The sequence below is a fragment of the Trachurus trachurus genome (genome assembly GCF_905171665.1).
Source record: "Trachurus trachurus genome assembly, chromosome: 9".
NCBI lineage: Eukaryota > Metazoa > Chordata > Actinopteri > Carangiformes > Carangidae > Trachurus > Trachurus trachurus.
Window position 1 is genome coordinate 7,393,775 of NC_139895.1, and position 24,384 is coordinate 7,418,158.

The window sequence follows — 24,384 nt, forward strand, 5'->3', positions numbered from 1 at the left end:
AAACAGTAGCTGAGGGGATGAGCGAAGCCGACGCGGTAAACATTGTAGAGATGTAGGCCGACGGAGGAAAAAACAGCCCATACATGCATACTGTACATCCCATACAACGCTCAAAGATTCAAGTGGAAACAGTGTAAATATGCGTCGCTATTGTTTGACTTCCCGACGTCATCTCTCCTCCTTTTTATTTATTTATTTTTTAATCCCAAACCGTAACAGATGATCGCTAAGGCCTTCTAGATGGAACAACAGATTTTCATGTCCTCGCCGACTCCAATCCAATCAAAAATGTATGATTACGAGCGCCGCTGGCTCCTGAAGGTCCTCGGGCTCCCAAACAAGATTATGTATCGCAGGACGACGCTGTCAGCCTGAACCCCTCACCTCAGATAATCCACAACTGCTCAGTGTGATGTGTTTATATCCACCCCAAAACACTGTAGCTGTGTTTCTGTGTGTGTGTGTACGGCAGCGATAAACCAGGGCATGAGGCGTTACGTATGTGTGTATGTGTGTGTTTTCAGGGTTGAAAAGCGTCCGTGATTTCTCAGTAACACAAATATTCACATGGAATCAACGACAAACTGATGAGATTTTGTCACGAGTCAAAGGTCAAACCTCACAAAACATGTTGTTTTTTAGCTTTTAGCTCAGAGATCCCTGTTTCTTTTTTTCTTTCGAGTTTTTCATTGATCGTTCAATTCAATTCAGTTCAATGGGCTCTATGCACAGCTCCACTACTTCCTGAACTTAATGCTGCTCCTTTATTTCCTGTTTTACATTATTGGACAAACTGATTAATCCAGGTATGTCTGACCATAGTGACTACTCAGACACACCTGGATTAAAAACAGGAAATAAAGGAACAGCATTAAGTTCAGGAAGTAGTGGAGCTGTGCATAGAGCCCATTCAATACAACTTTTGTATATTCCTGTTTCACAACTCCCAGCTACAGTATGCACTAGCTATGCATTAAGTTAAAGTTAAATGTCAAGCATCACGTGATGATAATAGAAAAAGTACTAGAATTAATAAATGATCAATTAGATAAATAGAGGGAACGGTTTCAAAATAGCATAGATAAAAAAAAAAAAAAAAAAATAGACGACTCATTCAAAAGAGAAAAAGATTCAAGTGTAGTTATTTTGTTTCTTCAAGTGGTTTTTTGTTGCACCGTTTGTACCAGAGTTCCCAAAACATGTTGTTGTCCTTGTTATAGTGACGTCTCTTTATCTGTCTCGTCCTCATTTGGGCTTTTAGGTTCCGTTTTTGTTAGTGTTAGTTGTTGTAGTTCGTTTTGAGCTGTTGGAGTCGTCAACAGCTCAATTTAGATTGTCTTTTTCTTTTTTTTATTCTTTAAGTTGTATTTTTGGGGCATGTAGTGACAATGGTCTCAGCTCAAAGGTCGTTGTGACCTCCCACATCATTGGACAGCAGGAAGTCAGCTGTCAGGTGAGCAGTGACTGTCCTCTCCCGTCTACTCTGTGATATTAGTCTCTGAAGTGAAGAGACAACATATTCTTTCTCTCTCTAAAGAAATTAAAACACTCGAGTCACTTTGCCAAAAAAAAAACACAAAACACATCTTTTATTAAATTCCTTCAAAGTCCTCTCTGCATATGTTACATGAGTCTGGACAAACACGCAGTCAAACTGTTCCACCTGGGCTGTTTGGCAGAGAGAGATGAAGAGTTTCTGTCTGCTGCTCAACAGGAGAATGTGAACACTGATTCATTCACACACATTAACACACATATACTGTAAACACACACGTGTACTTGGTTTGTTTAGTTTATTTCCATTTATTAACACAGTTTAGCTCATGGTTACCTGTTTGAAAACAGTAAATAGGACGACAACTAACAGATATTCTCATTATGGATGAATGCGTCACTTAGTTTTTGATTATTTAATCATTATTATCACTCATCAATCATCATTATATGTCTTTTAAAATACTGATGCAGGGTGATACGTTCACATTTCACATTGTTGAGATGTGAGATAATCAAGTCAAGAAAACCAGAAGATTTGTCACATTTCTTTTGTTTTTATTAGATGTATTAATCAGTACATTTTTCAATTATACAAACAGTTGATGGTTTTTGAACCTTGAATAATTTTAGCTTTAAAAAAAAAAAAATAAAATGGTATTTTTTCTTGAAGAAAAATGTATTTCTTTAAATTTCAGGCATAATTATACATATACACTAGTTTGATGAAGGGGATTTTTATCTTTAGCTATTTTTAAAAAGCATTTTTTCTTCCCACAGTTGTGCAGTCACTTGATTTTTCTCTTGATCGATGCAAAGGAAAAAAAAGCTAGATTATTGAACACAGCTGGTTGAACAGAAGCAGCTTCTGCAGACGCGCTCAAAAACCCAACAGAGCAGAACATCATCTCCTGCTCTTGTTACAGTAAAAAGATGAACTTGAGCGTCTACATCTGTAAACCACGGGGCCGATAGGACCTGAGCTGCTGCTGCTGCTGCTGCTGCTGCTGCTGCTGCTGCTGCTGCTGCTGCGGCCGCCATTTGCAGAAGGCCTTGCTTAATTAACTCTTGGCTGCCGGTGGTGACCCATTAAGCAGTTAGCTGGTACGGGGCGGCGAGTAAACACATCTGTTGGAGGGGCTTTAAAAGGATGTGCGACAGATGCAGCCATTCCCTTTTCCACGCTCCCCATTTAAATAATTCACCATGCACTGACAATCCCTGCACCCCGGGCCACCTGCACCGCCGCGCCGGAGCCGCAGCCGCAGCCCGGGAACTTCCGTCTCCGTCCATCTGTCTGCCAACCGCTGCTCCCATCACCGCTGCCACCGGGCCGACCGCCGCCGCCGCCGCTGCACTGGGCGCCCGCGTTAACACGGCTCAAGTCAGCCGAGGAAGAATCACCTTTTCATGGCACGTTTCCTTCCTTCCCCTCGTTCCCGCTTTTTAACCATGTCTGGTCCACATGGGGCCTCCTCCTCCTCCTCCGCCTCCTCCTCCTCCTCCTCCTCTGTGAACTCCTGTGTTGACCTCACAGACGTTGATGGCTGGGGGGACATATTTCCGAGGAAGCCGCAGCCTCTCCGTCCCGCCGGGGACCCGGAGCGGTCCACGGCTCCATGTCCAGGAATCGCTGTGTCCTCAGTTGGTCATTGAGCTGTGTAGGAGCACTCATGGAGCGGCATCATCTGCGCTGACAGCTGTGGCATCAGGCTTGAAACGCTGGCATCTGCTCATCCCCTTCCTCCCTTCCCTCCCTCCTCCTCCTCCCCCTCATCTCCATCAGGAGACCCTACATCCCCTCCTCCTCCTCCTCCCTCCTCCCCTTCCCCACTGGGGAGCGTCGATGGAGGGGTTAAGTGGCTGCGCTCTTGCAAGCAGCATGTCCTCACCTGGTGTTTTCACAATAACGGTGCAGGGCGAGGAATAACTGAGCGGGGAGTCGACACCTGCTTTACAAAGCAGGTACAGTATAGCTAAACGCTAATGCTCGTCAATAATTAAAGCGCTTCGTCTCCCACCGGAGCTGCTGCAGCGCTCCCATCTGCTCCGGTGGGAGGATGTGAAGATGTTTGTGATAGAAATGTCCTGTTGTTTGACTGTCCTCCATGTGGCTGTGACATGACCAAGCTGCAGCTCGGATCGGAGGAGCGAGGAGCGAGCAGCGAGCCGGCGAGCTGGCGTCTGACCTTAAACGTGCAAAATCCTTACACATAAATATAATCAATAAACTGGAGCCTCCACTTGAATCCAGGGAGTGACCTCCACTTTGAACTAGCTCCACATGTGACAGTTTGATCTGGATTAATCTCACAATATAAAAGTAAAGACTAAAGTAGTGGAGCTCAGACCTCGATTTCCACTCATTTTCTCTATTGTCTGAGAATTAATCAGAAAATTGCTTGATTTATGATAATAAACCAGCTGTTTTCAAGATTCCTTACATATGAATATAATAATAGCTATGAAAATATAATCATGTTGCACAATTTCTATCATTACAATAGAGTTATAAGTTGCAGATATGCTGTACTGAGCCAAAAGAAATACATACACTTTACTGATGTTGTACCAGTCATTATTTCCATAGATAGAAATCATAATAAAATATTAATGGACATTCACAGATAGAAATCTGGTGAGAGATTTGGACCTTGAAATCTGAACATTATCCAAGATAACAGGAAATAATAAAAATAACAAAATAATTACAACTAAATGAAAATTGACAATCCAAATATCTAAGTGTAGTTCATAGAGTTACAGATTAGACTAATTATAGCCTTTATAGATTATAAAACTAATCTTAGTTGGATTATCATATTGACAAAGGTAATGCAGATTTGCTGTTGCACGTCTCATTAGTAAATGAGTTAATTAATAGAAGTAAACGGGTAGAAAATTGGAAGGAAATGGGTCAATTGGAAAAAAAGACAGTACGTATTTGAAGATGTGTAGTTAAGACACTGTGTCGTGCAACAGACTGAAGTTACCAGCTGCCGTGCCAGAAAAACCATCCGTTAGCTTCAGCGTTGGAGCGTCGCTCTGGAGCAACAACTTCACTGATCTGGTCCCGGGCTCCGTGACTCCCATCATCGCCTCCCGTCAGAAGTTCAGCGGCATCGGCGGTGGCGGCAGCGGCACAAACTCAGAGAGCAGAGAGTGATGGCTCCTGCTGGATGCCGAGTGACAGGCGTCGCATATGCTCTGCTGTGAATTATTCAACCTCCTCAATTTCCACATCTTTAAGCGAAGTTTGAAAAGCCATTAGCGTCACCATTGTCAGCCTCTCCAGCTGTATCGCATCACCAAAGCTTAGTGTCACCGCGGGGCCTAGCTACTTTCTGACACATTATATCGAGCCAAGGGACAAAGTTTTTTTTTTTTTTCTTTCTCCCGACTCACTGCCAGAGATCTGCGGCGAAGAAGAAGAAGCCTTCTGCCATTCAACTGGTGTCCCTGGGAGCCCGCGTCGCTCCTCTGCCCAAATTTTGAGTGATCCCTCGGCCCCCGTGACGATCGGCCCTCTCATCTCCCATTTACTCAAACACAAGCAGCGACCCACCGAGCAGCTGCAGCTCCCGCCTCACTGTCACTCACTGCACTAAAGTTAAATGACAGGGAGTGTTGTTTTCAATTATTCATACAGCTTTTTAAAAAAGACTCACTCACTTGGCTTTTTTTTAATTTATTTTTTTACACTTTTTAACCCTTGTGTTTTGCTCGTATATATACACTTTAAATTGAACTTAAGTTTCCTAGATTGAAAAGTATAAATATGTTAGAGTTTTGTCCCTAAATATTTCCAGAAATTCTCAAACTGAGAGGAATCTGTGATTTTAATTATGGTGTAATTAGATCGCCTGTCAGTGACATCATACTGTATCTCCGGCGCGTGCCTTTGCCTACCAGAAGCTCCAAATGGACAGTTGTCTGGTTCTAAGTCACATTTTACAGTTTATACACTTCTACACATTGGTGATTTAAACCAGACGAAGGCTTTTTGCCATCAGACATCTGGAGAAGCTGATATTGAATGTTGGACAGCCGATCTCCCAGCAGCTGGAGACACTGGAGAGCATCGGAGAATCACTGATGCGAAAACTGCTTCTTTCAGTGTGTTTTCATTACCCCTAGAAATGCGCAAAACCAAAATATCGCAATTAAAAACTGGTAATGGAAACACCTACATTTTGGAAAACCTCTCAAATTCAAATCAAATCAAATCAAATCAAAGTGTTATGGAAACACTTATTTCGGTTTGAGAACATCAACAGCTCATTGAACGTATCCCGGGTCATCCTGAAGTTTTGTATCTGTGAAATCTGCATTCCCAATCCTCTCCCAGAAATCCCTTATTCGTGGATGCTGCCACACATGAAGGGCTTTGCCTTTGAGCAATCAAGCGCTGCCTTCGTCTTCTGTTAAAAACAATAACATCAACAGCTGTAGCGGCAGCTGAGATCACTGTCCCAACACCTGGAAACACATGGAAATGCAAGATGCTTACATCCATCTCGACTCATTCGCAAAACACCTTTCAATGGAAACACTTGCAAATAGCAATTGTACTTTGTCAAAATTTCAGAAATATCGCTTTTATTTTGCGAAACCTGTAATGGAAACCCAGCTATTGTGTCTAAAGGGTTTTATCCCCCTGTTCATTTGTTGTTGTGATGGCGGTAAAAACCTCCGGAAAATCGCTACCTATAGAAGACACAATAGTTAAGTCGTCTCAGCTCCTCCGGTGTTGCAGAAAAAACAACATTATTTGTAGTTTCTACTGGTTTTTATCCACTTGTCTGTTTGTTTTGGAATGGAGGATTATTCAACTGCTGGAAAAAAAAGCTTGTTATCAAAGAGACAATAGAAATAAAGGTTAGCAGCATCATCAGATTTCCCAACAGCATTGGAAAAACGCTGCTTTCTGGGATCAGTTTGATTTCCTGAACTTGACTTAAGGAATCCGAACCCAGAAACTCTTTTATTGTTGTTTAGATGGAGAAGGTACGCCCTGTGTATTTGAGTTTGCAGCACCGAGGACGTCATGTGAAATCTTTCCACTGACAGAAACAGTCGATTAGCAGGAGATTGATTTTCTGTCGAGTGACCAATAGACTGACTAAACATTCCAGCACTAATTGTAATATTACCGCTGTAATGGATGTTGTCATTCTTTTGGTAACATTCCTGGAAATAAAGGCTGAAAAAGAGAAGAGGATCTATGACTTATGCCTGAGTGCAGGAGCAGATTCTGCCTACTCAACAGTAACTCGCTAAATTAGCAGCCGCTGTCTCAAGGAGAAAGAGAAAGGGGGGAGGAAAGAAAGAAAAAAAGAGAAAGGCCTGGTTGGGTGGATGGGTGGGTCGTGGTGCGTTAAAGATGTCCAGCGATGTCAGGGAAAGGGAAAGGGAGGGGAGGGGAAGGGAGGGCGTGTGGGCGTTCGTCAGTCTAACTCGCTTGGGAGCTTTCCTCCTTCACACACCGGGGTCCACACCTCCAGCTTGATTAACAACCTGCCCACCATTATCACGGATTGAGGGTGTCGACTGAATTAGCCTCTCCCCTCACCCGTTCAGCACCAGCACTTTAGTTAACATGCAAAAGACCCCGAGCGAGCGGCTTCGCTGAGCTGCAGAGGCCTGCGGAGTTTGGGTTTCAGTTTCACAAAGAGGCGACAAGGCCAGTTTGTGATTGCTACAGTTTCATGCAGCAGAAGTCGTGTTTTCCTGAGTGTAGTTGTAGTACTGCTTTATTCACATAGACACTAAATTGTAATTAATTTGCTAGATCATATTGTGGCCACTTGAGGAAGCTATCTAAAGCTTATAGTAGGAGTTATTTGACATAGATTTAACATACATTAGACTTAACACTCAGACACTTAACATGCTACATATGACACAACATACACTTAAAGGGATAGTTCAACATTTTAGCAAATTGGCCCATTGTCATAATCCCAATAGTCATAGCAGTAGGTTCATTACCTTTAATTGTCGGTGGAAGCTATTTTTAGAACAGCGGAGCAGAGCCGTGAGCTGCTCAGAGCTACGCTACGGAGGCTAATGGGATTTCTTGGTTTCCCTCATAAAATTCATCAAATACACAATCCAACAACTCCAAAACGCTCTGGTGGACAAGTTGTGACCTGCACATTCACCACGCTATGAGATAATAACAGAACGTTACCAGACAGAGTTGTTTTAGAGGTAAATACAGAGACTGCTTGATGAAAAACTGCCTCAGACAGGAACGCACATCAGCGGTTTTGCATGAATTTACCTCTAAAACAACTCTTGTATCGTAATAGGGTTCAGCATCTTGCTAGCCTGGCTAATGCCAATCCGGGGAAGGTGCATTGACCTCCGACTTCCTCTAACCAACGAAGATCACGATGCCTCCGTATGTAACTGGACAGACCTCTAAACCAATCGGAGCATTGATCCAGATGAGCGATGGAAAACATGTCAACAAATGTGGTTATTGTGGTTTTTTGAGGAGCAATGGCGTCCAAGGACCTCTGTTGGTTTTGCAAAGAAAATCGGAGAGTTTCTGTTGTCTGTATAGCCTCTCGAACCAATGCTACAACTTTACGCTCCTCTTCGGTGGCCGCCATGTTGCACATAGAAGCTGCTAGATGACGCTTTTCTGTCGTCATCACGTTCAGCCCGCGTTTGTGCAAAAAACGGTTTGTGATTGGTGTGATTCTCAAGTTTTTGGCGGAAATGGAAGTCGGCTTCAGCTAAATGAAATCGCCAACAGGTTCATCTACATGTAAGCATCTTCCTCAAGGACCAGAGAAGCCGTGGGGATCAAACTTTGTGATCGCTCACCTCTCAAGAGCACGAGTTAAAAGAGAACTGAGAGCTCCTGATATGAAGACGTTGGGGAACAAAAGAAAAAAAATCAGCAACACATGAATTAATAATAACGCAAAGTAGGACAAACATAACAACAGAATCAAATCGTATAAAAACAATAAGCAAATAAAGTGGAGGCATCAACAAGTCAGAGTGTCAAAGTGCATCTGGTTTTTCAAGTCCTCTTTTTAAATATTTAGCGCGGGTGAATAAGGAAAGGTGCAAAGGAGTCAGTTCAGACTATTTAGAATACAGTGCATAGTAATGGACACATGGTCTGGTTGCTCATCTGTTCTGAACCACAGGAGAATTAGCGGCCCAGGGCGCTGCCTCGGGCTAAATCCAAAGCAAAGAGAGCTCTCTTGTTATTATTCTGCAGCACCGGTTTTTATGCAGGCCTCCCCTGTACGCTACCACACACTCACAGCTGGCCCCCTCACACACAATAACACCACTCCGCCGACTTCTTTCTCTCCTCACTCTGTCTTTTTTTTTTTTTCTGTCTTTCAATGTGTGTGTGTGTTGAAGGGAGGATTTCAGGCGTTTCACTTGTTCCATATCCTGAATTCTCATTAAACCTGTGGTAATTGGATTGGGCGTAATAGACATATGGAAATTGCGGTGCCGTTCATCATTAGGGTTTTTTAATTGCACCCATTTTGGCCTTCGCATCCCCCCCCTCCCACCCCCTTCCACCACCACCACCACCACCTCTAAATAAGTCATAGGAGTTCACGAGCCTTGTTACCGCCGGTCCGATTACTTCATCCAGACACGCGCTGACGGCCGTGATAATGAGAGGATTTCCTCCCTCTCAGTTTGCGCCCATTGTGCTCCTCATTGAGACTTGTTACTCCTCTTTAAACAGGATTTGCTCCTCAGACAATGGCAACAATTTTAGCTCTTTATTCTGCAACTGGAAGCCACGAGTTGCAGCCGATGCAGCGTTTGACCTCGGAGGCAGATGCTGATTTTGATATTTTAATGTGAAAAAAATGTCAAATTTGACTTGAATATGTGACTAAAAGACACAGAGTTTTTGTGTTTATCCTGAATATTAAAGTCCTCGACTGAAAAACCACATGATTGACAACGTTTTTTGTCCAACATGGATGAACATTTGGACAGGAATTTTATTTAGTCGTTCAATTTAGATGGAAAGTATCAACTTGGGCCTGATGTCTAGTGTTGAACATGGACATTTATAATCAAAGACAGATAGGTTATAAGTCATATTATGTATTTATGGTGCATTTAACCTAATATTTCTGCAGGATTCCTCTAGTTTTCCTGCAGAAACATGTCACATTCTTAAATTTACAGCCTAAAATGACTCAAATTGATGCATTGCATAGGAAACAATTGGTGTTAAAGGTTCAGTGTGTAATAATTGTCAAGGTTTATTGGCTAAATCTGAATATACTACCCATGAATGTGTATGTATAAAAGCTATAAAACAAAATTAGTTGGGTTTTTGTAGCCTTATATTTATCATAAACAGAGATGTTTTGTGAGTTTGCATCACGTTGAGCCCTCTGGGCCACCGTACCGTGCAGTTCATCACCGACACTGATTCAACAACGTTTTTTTTCTCTCCTCAGGACCATGGAGGTTCTCGTCAGCCTGAACCACGGCAAGTCCTTCATCTCGGCCTCCCACACCATCACCGCATCCACATGTGTGAGTTAACGTTAACTGAAGCTCCTCGCTCTGGTTTCAGAAATAACTCAGAGTTCCTCATGTGAAGTTTCAGTCTCTCATATTGTGGTTAAATTGCGTGATGGTCTGTTGCTCCTCTTCCTCCTCCTGAAACGGAAGAAAATCTTTTCTTTTTTTGCAGTAATGATCATAAACTCTTGTTTATTGGTGTCAATTCACCACATTTAACAAAACTTGGGGAAGCCACAGTAGTTATATAACTATACAAACTGTACACCTTGCTGCTTTAGGCAAGGCAAGGCATCTTTATTTATATAGTGCAACCAAGGCAACTCAATGTGCTTTACATAAAGACAAAACATTAAAAAAAAAAAACAGCATAAAAACAAAAACACAGAGTTAAAAACAGGAGCAAAGAAGAATAAAAAAAAAACTTCCCATCTGTGCAATACTTTCTTATGCCTTACAACTACCAGCGCTGTGTATATATTTTTACTCTATTCTTGTAAATAACTGTATATATATATTCCTGAAACATTTTGGTACATAACTAAATGTCTTTAAATCTCTATATTTACATATTCTTCTACTTTTTTTACCTTGTATGTTACAAATGCTACTGGAACAACCAGATTTCCCATGTGTGGGGTTAATAAACAGTCTGATATCTTGTGTTTTAGTTTAGAAAACAGCTGCTTCTTCTCAGGAATCAAAACCAAAGTTGCTATTGTTAGGATGTACAGGTATTTGTTGTTAATTGTTGCTTCCTGTTGTGTCTCGGTGCTGTGTGCAGTCGGACGGCCTGGCGGTGGCCATCGTCTTCCTGGTGCTGCTGCTCCTGGTGGCCCTGGCCCTCATGTGGTGGTTCTTCCCTCTGTGCTGCACCGTGGTGAGTAACTCAGAGCTGCTGATTCATTCACACTGGTTTTGCACAGATGGAGATGCAGAGTGGTGTCACGTGTTTCCTCTTCTCTAAATCTGATGGTGGCTGCAGGTTTGACAGTTTTACATGGTGAAAAATGGGTGTGTGTGTGGTTTTTTTTTTTAATCCTCACCGTTGCAAACATCCTGTTGTTGCACACTTTGGTTTCTGTAACGACGGTGGATTGTTAGCTCAGCGGCTCGGTGCGCGTGAAGTTTTGACCGTAGACCGGACCGCTGTCGACCAGCAAGCCGGGGTCGGGGGCCGCACGGCACACGCTCAGCGGGTTCGATGCCGTACCGCTCGCTGAAGGGGAAGTGGTGTGAAACATCTGCTCAACCTCGTCACCTCCCGTTTACCTCGTTGTTCACCCGCGGTGGCTTAGCAACACCGCATCAACACAACCTCAAACAGGAAGTCATGAGCTCCCACATCCTCTGTGAGCATGTTGACTGCATGTGGATCACACACACACACACACACACATACACATGAGTTCTGAGAAAAGACAGATTCATTTCATGTGAACAAACGCATGTTAGAAACCAAACGAGGCGGCAGCGGCAGCAGCGTGTGAGTGACAGACGGCACCAACATGAACAAGATCTGTGTTTGAGCAGGACTAAGATCAGTCTCACCTGGGACTGAAGTGATTAATAATAATCACAGAGTCTGTTTGTGGTTTAGTCACAAATGAATCATCCCGGTCTCTGCTCCAGCTCCACACACTTCTTTTTGTTTCTGAAAATTTTCCATTTACATGTAATAATAATTGCAACACTTTAGATTTTCTTTAGTCCACAGGAAGTTAAGATAAGATAAGATAAGATAAGATTACACTTTATTGTCAGATCACTCTGAAATTTGTCTTGCGTCCCATGACGTCCAAGGTTTCACACAAATAATAACAAAATACCAAAAACATACATTTACAAAAAAAAGCATAAATGTTACCCTCAAAGGTCACATTTAAAGAAAAACACAAACTACCTCCTAACTCCATTCACAACATAAATCCAACATTACAATGTGTCTTTGGTGCAACAGCCAGTGCTCAGTCTGTACATGAACCCTGCAGCCGACTTAGAGCCCAAACTCTGATTTAACAGTTTGACAGACTGAGGGACAACAGAGTTCCTCAGCCTGTTCAGTCCAGCTTGTGGAACTCTAAACCTTCTGTTTGATGGCAGAAGTTATTTGTTTCTTCTGGAATTAAAAAAAGAGTGAATGCAGAAAGTCCAAATGTAACACAGCTCAGTCCATTTGGTCCAGATCAGAGCAAATTTCCCTTCAAATTTCCAAGCAGTAAATCGCCCCAAATACAAACAATGGTTTCACATTATAAAGGGAATATTTACACCAAATATGCTCTGTATATGTTTCCAGTAAGTCCTGATAACCTGGTAAATCCAGATGATGTGAACGTGGTTTTGTCTCCAACAAGTGTCATATACTTCATATTCAAATACTGATTGATAAACACGCAGCTGTCGATCAGCGTTGTTATTCATTTATCTGTGTCTATGATTTACTTTATCAGAGCTCGGTGAGTTTTTCATTAAAAATATGATCAGATTTAAAGCTCGTAGTCATCGATCACCTCTTATAGAGTGTGTAAGATGTATCGGCCCATATTCTGTATTTTTACGATAATCGCCATCGGCTGTTTTTTTTAACCGATAACCGATTAAATACATTAATAAAGTAAATGTATTAAATTCGCTCCTTTGGCTTTGATTTATGTTAGAGTTTGTGTTATTCTACCAACATTTTAAGTCTTTTTTTTATCACAGATTTTCACAGTGTACAAAGTAATGTAATTCAAAATTTTGACATCCAAGTTTTCATTTTACCAAAAGATAAATATTGGTTATCGGTGTCCTTGATTACTAATAATCGTTATCGTTATCGGCCCAGAAAAAGACCAAAAACATATATCGATGGGTCCCTAGTGTGAAATCGTGGACTCTAAGGAGACGGCGGTGTGCGTCCCTGCTGCTTGTGAAGGACCTGAGAGCAGACTGGTGTAAATATTGAGTAAGACTAAATGGCTGCGCGGGGAGGAGGGAAAAAAAGACATTTTGACTGTTGCAGTTGAAAGTTCAAGGCGCTGCGGTGATTAAAGAGAATCTGATGAGTGTTTCTGTGAATGTGCAGGTCTGAAGGTTATTCATTAGTCCTGCAGACCGCCACATGTTCCCGGTCCCGCTGCCGCTGCGGCGAGCAGCAGGGTGTTAGTTAAGGTGGAACTTGTTAATTAACAAGCCTTGAACGTGCGATTAAACTCTGAGCTCTTCTTTATTTCTTTGTTTCCCCCCTTTTTTTGACACTTTAATAGCATTTTTTTCTTTCTTTTTCTTTTTCTTTCTGTGAATCTGTGTGTTTTTAAAGTTCCTCTCAGCTCTGGATGTCTCTGCCCTCACGTCCTCGCTCTCACCCACTTAACCATTTACAAAAATCCACAACAGATTATCGTTGGGGGCGATGAGCGAGGGGCTACAGATGGTGCACCCCGCTCTCTTCTTTTTTTTTTTTTTTTTTTTCCTCTCTCTCTGTGTCTCTGAGATCTGATAAAGGCAAATTTACCCCCCCAACCTCCCCTCCTCCTCCCCTCTTCCCCTCCTCGCTGCACCACCTCCACCACTCCACGGCGGGCCCTTGAATGATAGACGTCACCTGGCATTGTGGACCTGAAGGGGGAGCCGGTCCAGGATGAGATGGAAGCATATTTTGGAAAACCAACAAAGGCATTAAAATGTAAACCCCCTGCAGCATGTCTGGCCGCCGACGTGTTTGTCTTGGTGGAGCGAGCTGCTGTTGCCTTCCATCCAGGGACGCGGCAGAAGAGGAGGGCCATGTGTGGCTTGTTAATATTTAAACCCCCAGTCTGCCAGGTTTCAGCAGTCAGGGATGAGGCCACGCACACACACACACACACACACACACACACACACACACATGCACATGCAGGCACAACCTCTTTCCCACAATCCCTCTCTGTCTCTCCCTCTCTCTCTCCCGCGTGGCTCGCTGCCAGCAGAGAGGTCATACAAGCTGTGAGGGGTAATTTCTTTGTTTATGATTTGTTTGGAAATTAAACTCAGAGTTGCGTCGCCTTCGGTCGCCACTTTATCTGAGTTGGACTCACTTTTCAACACTTTTTTTGATCACTTTTGGTTCTTAATATGTTGCACAACTTTTTTATATTTCGTCAACGCGCCGACGTCGTTTAAAAAAAACGCCACTGACCACTGATCCGTCGCGATAAGCCGCCCCGAAAAACAGCTTGACACAACACGGTTTTGAGGTTGAGGTTTGGGAACGAACAGGATTAATATCGGGTCCAATCGGACGGTTACCGAGACCACAGCCATATGCCCTCGCCTCCTCTGATTGGTCCGATCCCCCTCTCTACCGTCCCTCCTCCTCCTCCTCCTCCTCCTCCTGGTGTCATGGCTGCTGGGGCTGATGTCAGATGGCCGAGCATCCCACGGTTTAGTTTTTAATTATGCCGCCACGTCGCCCGGCGCTCCTCCTCACATCTGTCCATCAGGTGTAGCTGGGAAAAGAGCAGCAGCAGCAGCAGCCGTGGCACCGCGTCATTTGTATAATGCTTTATTTATCCCACAATATGTCCAGGAAATCTGCTGCTGCACTTAATAGAAAAAAAATAGAGAGATAATCCTGTCTACGTAAGGTGTGGCTGAAACGACGTTAATCACCGTATGGAGAGAGGCTGCTACGCTGCTGCTGGACCTGCACTGGATCCACTTCCAGCCAGTTGTGTGTCAGAGAGCGATTAATTAACGCTAATTGATTATTTTTCATTATTCTAATGACAACAGTTTGTGGCGAATGTGGACGGTGGACGGTGTCCCTGCGCTTAACAGAGACTCAAACAGCTGTTAGGATCTATGATATGCCATAATTACATTGCTCTGTCTGTTTTTTTTCCCTTTTTTTTTACTCTCTCTCTCCTAAAACCAATTTAGCAAATGCATAAGCAGTGGTGACAGTGTAGTATCTGTCTTTGGTGACTAATGGACGCAGCTCTGCCTCCCACTTTGCACACACACACACCTCAGGTTGAGATATGTCCTCGCAGTAATTATATGCACAGTATTTATAGGCTAGCTCCTCCGTGTGTGTGTGTGTGACACTGACCCTCCGAACAGGAAACACTTCCTCTCCTTTCTCCGTACACCTCATTTTACACCATATTTATGTCAACACGGCTTAATTTGATGTCTCTCAAATCACACACAGGTGATATCCAACAGAAAACAGCAGCAAATCCTCACATTTCTGCAGGATTTTTCTAGTTGTCCTGCAGAAACGTGTCACATTCTTAAATTTACAGCCTAAAAATACTCAAATTGATGTATTGCATAGGAAACAATTGGTATAAACCTTTTAAAAGTACCATATATATATTTAAAAAAAGCAACATGTATAGACTATATTCTCCTGTCTAGGAACATGTATAGATCCAAGCAAGATAAAGATGGATAAAGATACGCTCTCTGGTGTTTTAACCTGCTCTTTATATCTTATTAATGTCGTGCAGATTGCAGCCGAACAACGACCGAGATGGACGATTTATGAAAGTCTGAGAAATCAATCGGTCGATCAATACAAGTGCATCTGTGGTCACTTACGTCGCAGAGATCTTGAGAAAACATAAGACAGGACCTGTGTGTTTTGGAGGAGTTTGCCTCTCTGTCGTGACTATTTACCCGGAGACGAGTTAAAACCCTGCGAAACCTGAAACCACAGACGAGTAAACCCCTCATATCCCTCCGCCCTGATCCCTCGCACAGATGGACTGAGTGGCGACGCCGTCTTCGCCAATCCCACTGTGTAGGGAAAGAAAAAAAGAAAAGAAAAGAAAGAAAGTTGGACGTCAGTGTTGCGAAGCGTCTGACTGACACCTGACAAATGCCACTGTCAGTCCACACACACACACACACACACGCCACCTGCACCTCCTTTTTGCTTTGCAATGCACATCTGAAAATCCTGGTGGAGGCATCTTGTCCTTGAGTGGAATCACATTGTGGACAACCTGCTCCTCAGGTGCCATGTCATCCAGTGTTGTCATGAACAATGCCGCCGGGCCGGTCACTCTGTCTCGGACTTTGAGGCTCATTTAAATATAAAGTATCACTGAGTTACAGATCTGAAGAAAAAGTTGCTTTTAAATCAGGCATTACTATCAAAAACATTTTAAATATTGCCCACCCCTGATTTAAAACTGACTTAAAGGTCCCGTGTTGTATAAAAGTAGATGTTTGCATTGAAGCTCCTTCAAAATAAAAGTAGATGTTTGTGTTAAAGCTCTATACAGTATAAAGGTAGATGTTTGTATTAAAGCTCCATACAGTATAAAGGTAGATGTTTGTATTAAAGCTCCATACGGTATAAAGGTAGATGTTTGTGTTAAAGCTCCATACAGTATAAAGGTAGATGTTTGCATTGAAGCTCCATACAGTATAAAGGTAGATGTTTGTGTTAAAGCTCCATACTGTATAAAGGTAGATGTTTGTGTTAAAGCTCCATACAGTATAAAGGTAGATGTTTGTGTTACAGCTCCATACAGTATAAAGGTAGATGTTTGTATTGTCGTGGAAATTTTCTGTTGCTGTTGCTGGTGAAAAATGAAATAGAGACTTGGCCGGCCATCATGATTTTATTTCCTTGCAAGGAAAGGTCCATTCGACCCAAGTGGGTGATGTTAATAAAAAGACAAAGACAATGGGGCGACCGAAACACTTATACCTGAGGAAACACCCCCTCAGGTATGCCACACCCCTTTGTCTGCTGCAGGGGTCAGCCCCCTACTCAGGATATCTTTTCAGGTATTGGCACCGACATCCTGGAGTGTGATTAAGAGGTCTAATCAATGCACTTTAAAATACAAAAGGGTTTGAGTATATCATGAGGAAATGAGAGGTTGGGTGTCTCTGGAACTTGAAATGCAATTACAAGGTCTAGACATTAGAATACACAAATGGGTAACAAACAAAAGAAGATCTGATACCTTGGAGGGAAAGCAGGGGGTAGGGACGTCACAAGTGATGGAATATTCAAATTTACCATTACAATTCCCCCTTTTGATTATTCATTAATCACACAAGAAAAAGTCACAACTTAATCGTTATTACAGTTGCTAGAAAAAGGAAAATGTTGAAAAAGTAAGAAATCATAGTCAGGAAAAACAGGTATCAGTTACAATAAAACGATTAGGGTAAAGAAAACAATTATGTCAATTCTAAACATGTTCTAAACAAGTTGTTCTGCATTGAGGGGTAGGGTTGTCTATAATAGAAGGTTATCTGAAATGTGGTTTTCAAATGTAAAGATTTAAAATTCAGACTGACAAAACAAGTGATTACCAAAACAAGCACAAATTCAAAATGTTAGACAGACACTTGACTTTCTGTCAACCTTCCAAATGTGTGTGGTGTCTGAGTTATGTAATCGATTGTAATATTGTCACATGTCACGTGTTATTTCATGTCAGGTTACATCGTTAACTTGAATAAACATGTAATATTCAGTCCTGTTGATGATAGTGAAGTTTCCTGATGTAGCCAGAACGTAGTTGTGTGCAACACGATTCTGTAAAATCTTGAACTTTACTGCAGTCATTGCTTGTGAAAGCAGAGACATGTCTTCTGTAGAGTTCACAAGATTCTACATTGTCTATGTGGCTTTGTAGGTGTTTGGTGTTTGAGGACATCAACAAATCTTGTCCAGATGTTCTTCAGAAAGAAGTGGAGAAGTGAAAAGAGGAACGGAAAAGGGGCAAGGAGAGTTGTTGCTGGTTTCTCCAACGAACAAATGTCTTTAAGGTAGAAACATGGAACAGTGCCTGACCACGTTTCAGTTTCTTATTTGTGGTGAGTTTGGGTAGGCAGAATGTTCATGGATGGAGTTGAAGTGTGGCAAGGGTAGGAATCATTTTGCACACACGACAGTGGAATTTTGGCTGTTGAGGACTATGGTTCATGAGTTGGGGTTGTGTGTCTCTTGGTGCAGTGAAATTTTGATGTAATCCTCTTGGATGTATTCTTTGGGCATCATATCTATGCCTGCGCTGTTCTTCTGATCTCTTGATCGTTGTGTTCTAAAGGAAGTCTATCATCTTCTTCCGGGCCATCAGGCCTCCTCAGCACTTGTGGCAGTTTTAGGTGTGATGGAGAAGGTTCTATGCGTTTGGATGTTTTTTGTTGATTCCATGGAGTTCCTCTTTGTGTTGCTCTGGTTCACAGCAGATTTCTCTGTTGGCTCCTTCCTGCGGTGACTGGCATGCACCTTCATTCGCATGCTCTTTCAGTGATCTTTACAGCTGGAAATCATGAAGTGGTGTGGACGCTGGTCGTTGATCGTGAAAAGGCAGATTTTTACTTGCTGCATCTGTTGTATAAAACAAAACATACACATCCAATATCCCCCCTTTTGACACATGGTTTTACCCATGTGTCACATTAGCAAAGTGGGAGCAAAATAGTGAGAGGAGAGTGAACTTAAACAGTTCTAATACAAGAAAGAACCAAATCAGGTTAGATAGTGAGTTAGTTAGTTAGTTTGTTAATGGTTATTCTTGTCGGTCCAGTCTTGGGGAGTCAACCTGTTGGAAAACAGCAATTCAGTTATGCCCTTTCCATCATCTGGTGGGGGGGGAAGAGTGATAGGGTTTAAAATATTGCATCCTATGACAGTAATGTTGGACATTTCTAAAAGTAGGCTACAGTGTCAAATTTTAGTCATTGTACTGCGGAGAGGTGAACAAAGGTGTGCCAACTGGGGAGTCTTTACAGGGAACAATTACTCCTACTGTTTTAAGAGACTCAAAGACTGGCATTATGTAAATCGATAGCTTCTTGATTTTGGAGTGATCACAATAGGTTCATATTTGATGAGGCCAATAGTGACTGACAACCCACAGTGTCTTAGGGACCTCCTGTAGGGCTGAAATAGTTTTAACTTGTTTCAGACAAAAACAAACAAACAAACAAACAAACATACAAACATACAAACAAACATACAAACATACAAACATACAAACAAACAAATAAACAAACATACAAACAAACCTAAAAAAGTGTTTTAGGTACCAGCTGGATTTTCTTTGAGTGTGCACAACAGATGTTAAACTCTTAAGAATAGCTCTAGATTGATCAGATGTTTTCTTGCCAATCGGCTGCGCGCTTACATTGTTTTTCTTAAATGGGTCCCAATCTTCTCTCTAATTGCAAGTGTAAATGTATAGAACCAAATGGTTCGTGGTGTACATGTCAAAATTGAATTGGTGTGAGAGAGAATGATAAAGCACATCTGTGTTGTCCGGTAGATGTGTGCTCACATTATCGACTCTCTTTCCCAACCAACCTTTCTCATATGTCTCATCAGGTCCTGGTGACACAAGAGGTGCAATGCAGTTCCTCTGTTGTCAAAACTGTTTTTCTGGCTTCTGTAACAAGCTTGGAAAAGGCCGTTAAGGGTTGCAATTTCCATTGATATGCATACTGGTCTAGGGTGTGGTGAACAAAGTAGTGTGAAAAACATTTGATTCCAAATTAGATCAGTCTGTTTTGCTACATCTGGGGTTGAGACCAGACAAAGGCCTAATTTGCACATTAAGTATCTGCCCATCAGGTTAATGGGGCATTTGGTCCATCTGCACATTTAAGTGGGATGGTAATGGTATCTGTAACTATTTTGACCTGATGAACACAACACATCATTTTTTCTCAGTTCTTTCATAACTAGTGTCAGTGTTAAAATACAATTTGTAACTATGTGTATAATCTATACACTCTATGGGTGTGTGTGAATGTGGTGCAGTACCTTTTTCAGATTCCACAGGTTGGTCAAGCTTGTCAGCAAGGATCCATTCCCCTCCGACCACCCCCATCCTCAGTCTATGTTTGTTTGCTGGAGTTGATGATGTTCTTGTGGGACAGTTACGTACCCAATGTCCATGTTGGCGACAATGATAGCAGATGTCACTGGGAACTCTTCTTCCCAACTTCCTGTGTCCTTTCTTTTTGTGTCCATGACTGAGTTGTCCATGTTTCCAGACTGTGTTGATGTCTGTAGTCCATTCACAGAAAACCATTGTTGTACCTTCTGGTCCTGACACTTCAACCATGGGCATGTTGAAGGCTATATCCTGATTGGAATGGTGTAGTCTGTGTGCAATTGGAGAAGATGCTGGAACAGGCACATCAGAATGGGCTGCTCCTGAGCTTGGTTTTTGTTGTGGCGTGGTGGAGTCTGTTTCTCTTCCCTTGCTGGGTGTTGCAGAGTTGTATGACGGTGGAGCTGAGGGATGATGGTGGATGGCCGTTGAGGTCTGGATCCAGCTTCAAAGCTGCCAACTGTGGAAACAAAGAAAAGTAAATCTACAAGCTTGGTGCTGTAGTGTTAGTGTGAGTTGCATTTTTTGCATTTCTTTCTTTTTCAAAATTTTCTCTTTTTTTTTTTTTTTTTTTTTTTAAAGAAGCAATTCTTGTGTTGCTTTCGCCATCTGTAAACATTCTTTTAACCTTTCATGATTTACAGACTTTTTTCCTCATTTCACTTTTTTGTTACCGTTAATATTTTCTTCAATAGCAGTATTCTTCTAAAAACCAAGGGATCCCCCTACTGGGAATCCAGACTCAGCGATACAAACATTCAAATATTTAAAATTTTAGTTCCCACATTTCTTTTGTTCTCATAATATCCACAATTGACCCTCCGGAGACCTGCCTCAACGGAGCCTTACTCCCCATTCCAGCTGTGGAGGCCGTGCACGACAATTTCAATACAGACGTCTCTGTAAGGACCACTTTGTTACATATATCAATATAATAAAATATTAATATAACCCGCACAAGTGATAAAAGCGAAACCCAAAGTATTAAAACTTTGATCCCTGAGTCATAGACTCAGATACAATTGTGGATAAAATCAGAAATGGAAATGTTATGCCAAATTAAATCCCAAATTTAAAGGAAAAGAATAAAAAATGTCAATATTTCAGTGCTCACCAGAGAAATTTCCCTGACTTAGTTCGCAGAATTCCAGCGGCAACGATCCAGGACGACAGTAGCAGCCCTCCCCTCTTTTTGAGGTTTGGAGGCTGGAAAACTTTTCTCTTTCCAGGCTGGCCTATCGCTGCCAGCCGTCCATCCCAGACGATTGCACGAGGAATCCCGGACGAGCCCCCAAATTGTCGTGGAAATTTTCTGTTGCTGTTGCTGGTGAAAAATGAAATAGAGACTTGGCCGGCCATCATGATTTTATTTCCTTGCAAGGAAAGGTCCATTCGACCCAAGTGGGTGATGTTAATAAAAAGACAAAGACAATGGGGCGACCGAAACACTTATACCTGAGGAAACACCCCCTCAGGTATGCCACACCCCTTTGTCTGCTGCAGGGGTCAGCCCCCTACTCAGGATATCTTTTCAGGTATTGGCACCGACATCCTGGAGTGTGATTAAGAGGTCTAATCAATGCACTTTAAAATACAAAAGGGTTTGAGTATATCATGAGGAAATGAGAGGTTGGGTGTCTCTGGAACTTGAAATGCAATTACAAGGTCTAGACATTAGAATACACAAATGGGTAACAAACAAAAGAAGATCTGATACCTTGGAGGGAAAGCAGGGGGTAGGGACGTCACAAGTGATGGAATATTCAAATTTACCATTACAATATTAAAGCTCCATACAGTATAAAGGTAGATGTTTGTATTAAAGCTCCATACAGTATAAAGGTAAATGTTTGTATTAAAGCATATCCCTCCGCCCTGATCCCTCGCACAGATGGAGTGAGTGCCGTCAGAAAAGAAAGAAAGTTGGACGTCAGTGTTGCGAAGCGTCTGACTGACACCTGACAAATGCCACTGTCAGTCCACACACACACACACACACACACACACACACACACACACACACACACACACACACACACACACACACACACACGCCACCTGCACCTCCTTTTGCTTTGCAATGCACATCTGAAAATCCTGGTGGAGGCATCTTGTCCTTGAGTGGAATCACATTGTGGACAACCTGCTCCTCAGGTGCCATGTCATCCAGTGTTGTCATGAACAATGCCGCCGGGCCGGTCACTCTGTCTCGGACTTTGAGGCTCATTTAAATATAAAGTATCACTGAGTTACAGATCTGAAGAAAAAGTTGCTTTTAAATCAGGCATTACTATCAAAAACATTTTAAATATTGCCCACCCCTGATTTAAAACTGACTTAAAGGTCCCGTGTTGTATAAAAGTAGATGTTTGCATTGAAGCTCCTTCAAAATAAAAGTAGATGTTTGTGTTAAAGCTCTATACAGTATAAAGGTAGATGTTTGTATTAAAGCTCCATACAGTATAAAGGTAGATGTTTGTATTAAAGCTCCATACGGTATAAAGGTAGATGTTTGTGTTAAAGCTCCATACAGTATAAAGGTAGATGTTTGTGTTAAAGCTCCATACAGTATAAAGGTAGATGTTTGTGTTAAAGCTCCATACAGTATAAAGGTAGATGTTTGTATTAAAGCTCCATACAGTATAAAGGTAAATGTTTGTATTAAAGCATATCCCTCCGCCCTGATCCCTCGCACAGATGGAGTGAGTGCCGTCAGAAAAGAAAGAAAGTTGGACGTCAGTGTTGCGAAGCGTCTGACTGACACCTGACAAATGCCACTGTCAGTCCACACACACACACACACACACACACACACACACACACACACACACACACACACACACACACACACACACACACACACACACACACACACACACACACACACACACACACGCCACCTGCACCTCCTTTTGCTTTGCAATGCACATCTGAAAATCCTGGTGGAGGCATCTTGTCCTTGAGTGGAATCACATTGTGGACAACCTGCTCCTCAGGTGCCATGTCATCCAGTGTTGTCATGAACAATGCCGCCGGGCCGGTCACTCTGCAGAGGGAGAGGTGTGTGTGTGTGTGTGTGTGTGTAAAAGTGTGTGTGCGTGTGTGCCGCCACTCATCTTTCCACCCAGACAGCGCGAGCACCGGCGCTTGGAGCCGAGCCCGAGCCTCCTCCTCTGTATCTCATTGGAGCTAATTAACTCCTTAGGACTTTATGATTGGGGGGATTGCTCGGGAGCGCTGAACCCCATCCAATTAATTAAGAGCTAAACGGGGCAGCGGCGCTCACCCCCAAAGACCCCCCCTCCTCACTCCCCCGACCCCCTCCTGTCAACAAGTTGATTTTCAGCTTTTCTTTATTTTGCACGGGGGGCCCCTGATGTTGGTTTACAAGCAGAATCCTTGTAATCAGTAGTCAGCGGGGCGACTACAAAGCAGCAGCAGCAGCAGCACAGGGTTCCTATGCAACTATGGAAAGTAATTAAGGGCTACGATTCGATTCAAAATCGATTTTCGATTCAAAACGTTTTGATTCGTAATGATTTCTGCTTCAGTCTATCAGTGTGCAAACTAAGGATCCTCATGATCTACTCCAGTCTGCTTTGCAAGACAGAATGACTAAAGGTTCTTTTTCACATTTATTGAGTTTTAAACATGTATCCATGCTTAGATGGAATTGTTGAAACAGTTGCATAAAAGCAATATCACATATTGCTTAAGTAACAAAATTAAAAGTGCCTCTTTATTAAAAAAAATAGTGCAGTTAAACATGCTGCCTTTTAAATTCTAAGGAAATGGAGGCATACTTTTTTATTTTTTTAGATCGATTTTGGGACATTTTATATCGATTCTGAATTATATTAAATGAGAATCGCGATTCTTATGTGAATTGATTTTTTGGTACACCTCTAGAAAGTATGGAAAAGTATGGAAAATGGAAACTATTGTATGGAAATATATTTATTTTATTTATCTTATCTTGGTTTGGTCTTATCTAAAGTTATTTGGGTTAACTATTTTGTACGTGCTATTGTACCTATAGCTACAATCTCCTGGATATATTTGGTTGCATAATGGCATTCAGAATAATGAAAACAAGATAAATTGCATGCTTTTTTTATATTATGCACATCTATTTACTTAAATATCACAAATTATTAAAAAATTTTTACTGAGAAGTCTGGAAATTAGGGTCTGGAAATTTCAATTGTGTAGGAGCCCTGGCAGCAGCAGCAGCAGCGGTGGTGATGGTGGCGGTGGCGGTGACAATGCACAGGGACGTCTCTGTTTGTCTCAGTCACCTGTCATGAATCACCTCCGTCAGCCTTGTCTGGGCTCGTCCTGACAGGCTTTGAGCATGTGTGTGTGTGTGTGTGTGTGTGTGTGTGTCTCCGTGGACTTTGTGCTGACGCTCTTTTGCTTTTCTCTCCTGTTTATCCAGGTCATCAAAGACCCTCCGCCTCCTCCTCCTCCGTCCCGGCCTCCGCCACCTGTGAGTACCAATGTGCTGGTGTCACAATAC

General features: G+C 42.4%; 1 protein-coding gene across 1 annotated transcript in view; it reads left to right on the plus strand.

Annotated features, from left to right (window-relative positions):
* antxr2a (ANTXR cell adhesion molecule 2a) overlaps positions 1-24,384 on the plus strand; it is a 93,617-nt gene that overhangs the window by 21,855 nt on the left and 47,378 nt on the right. Inside the window, exons 11-13 of the mRNA XM_083979931.1 lie at positions 9,960-10,038; positions 10,811-10,906; positions 24,304-24,354. Coding sequence (XP_083836057.1) covers positions 9,960-10,038; positions 10,811-10,906; positions 24,304-24,354 — 226 coding nt within the window. The remainder of the gene's footprint in view (positions 1-9,959; positions 10,039-10,810; positions 10,907-24,303; positions 24,355-24,384) is intronic.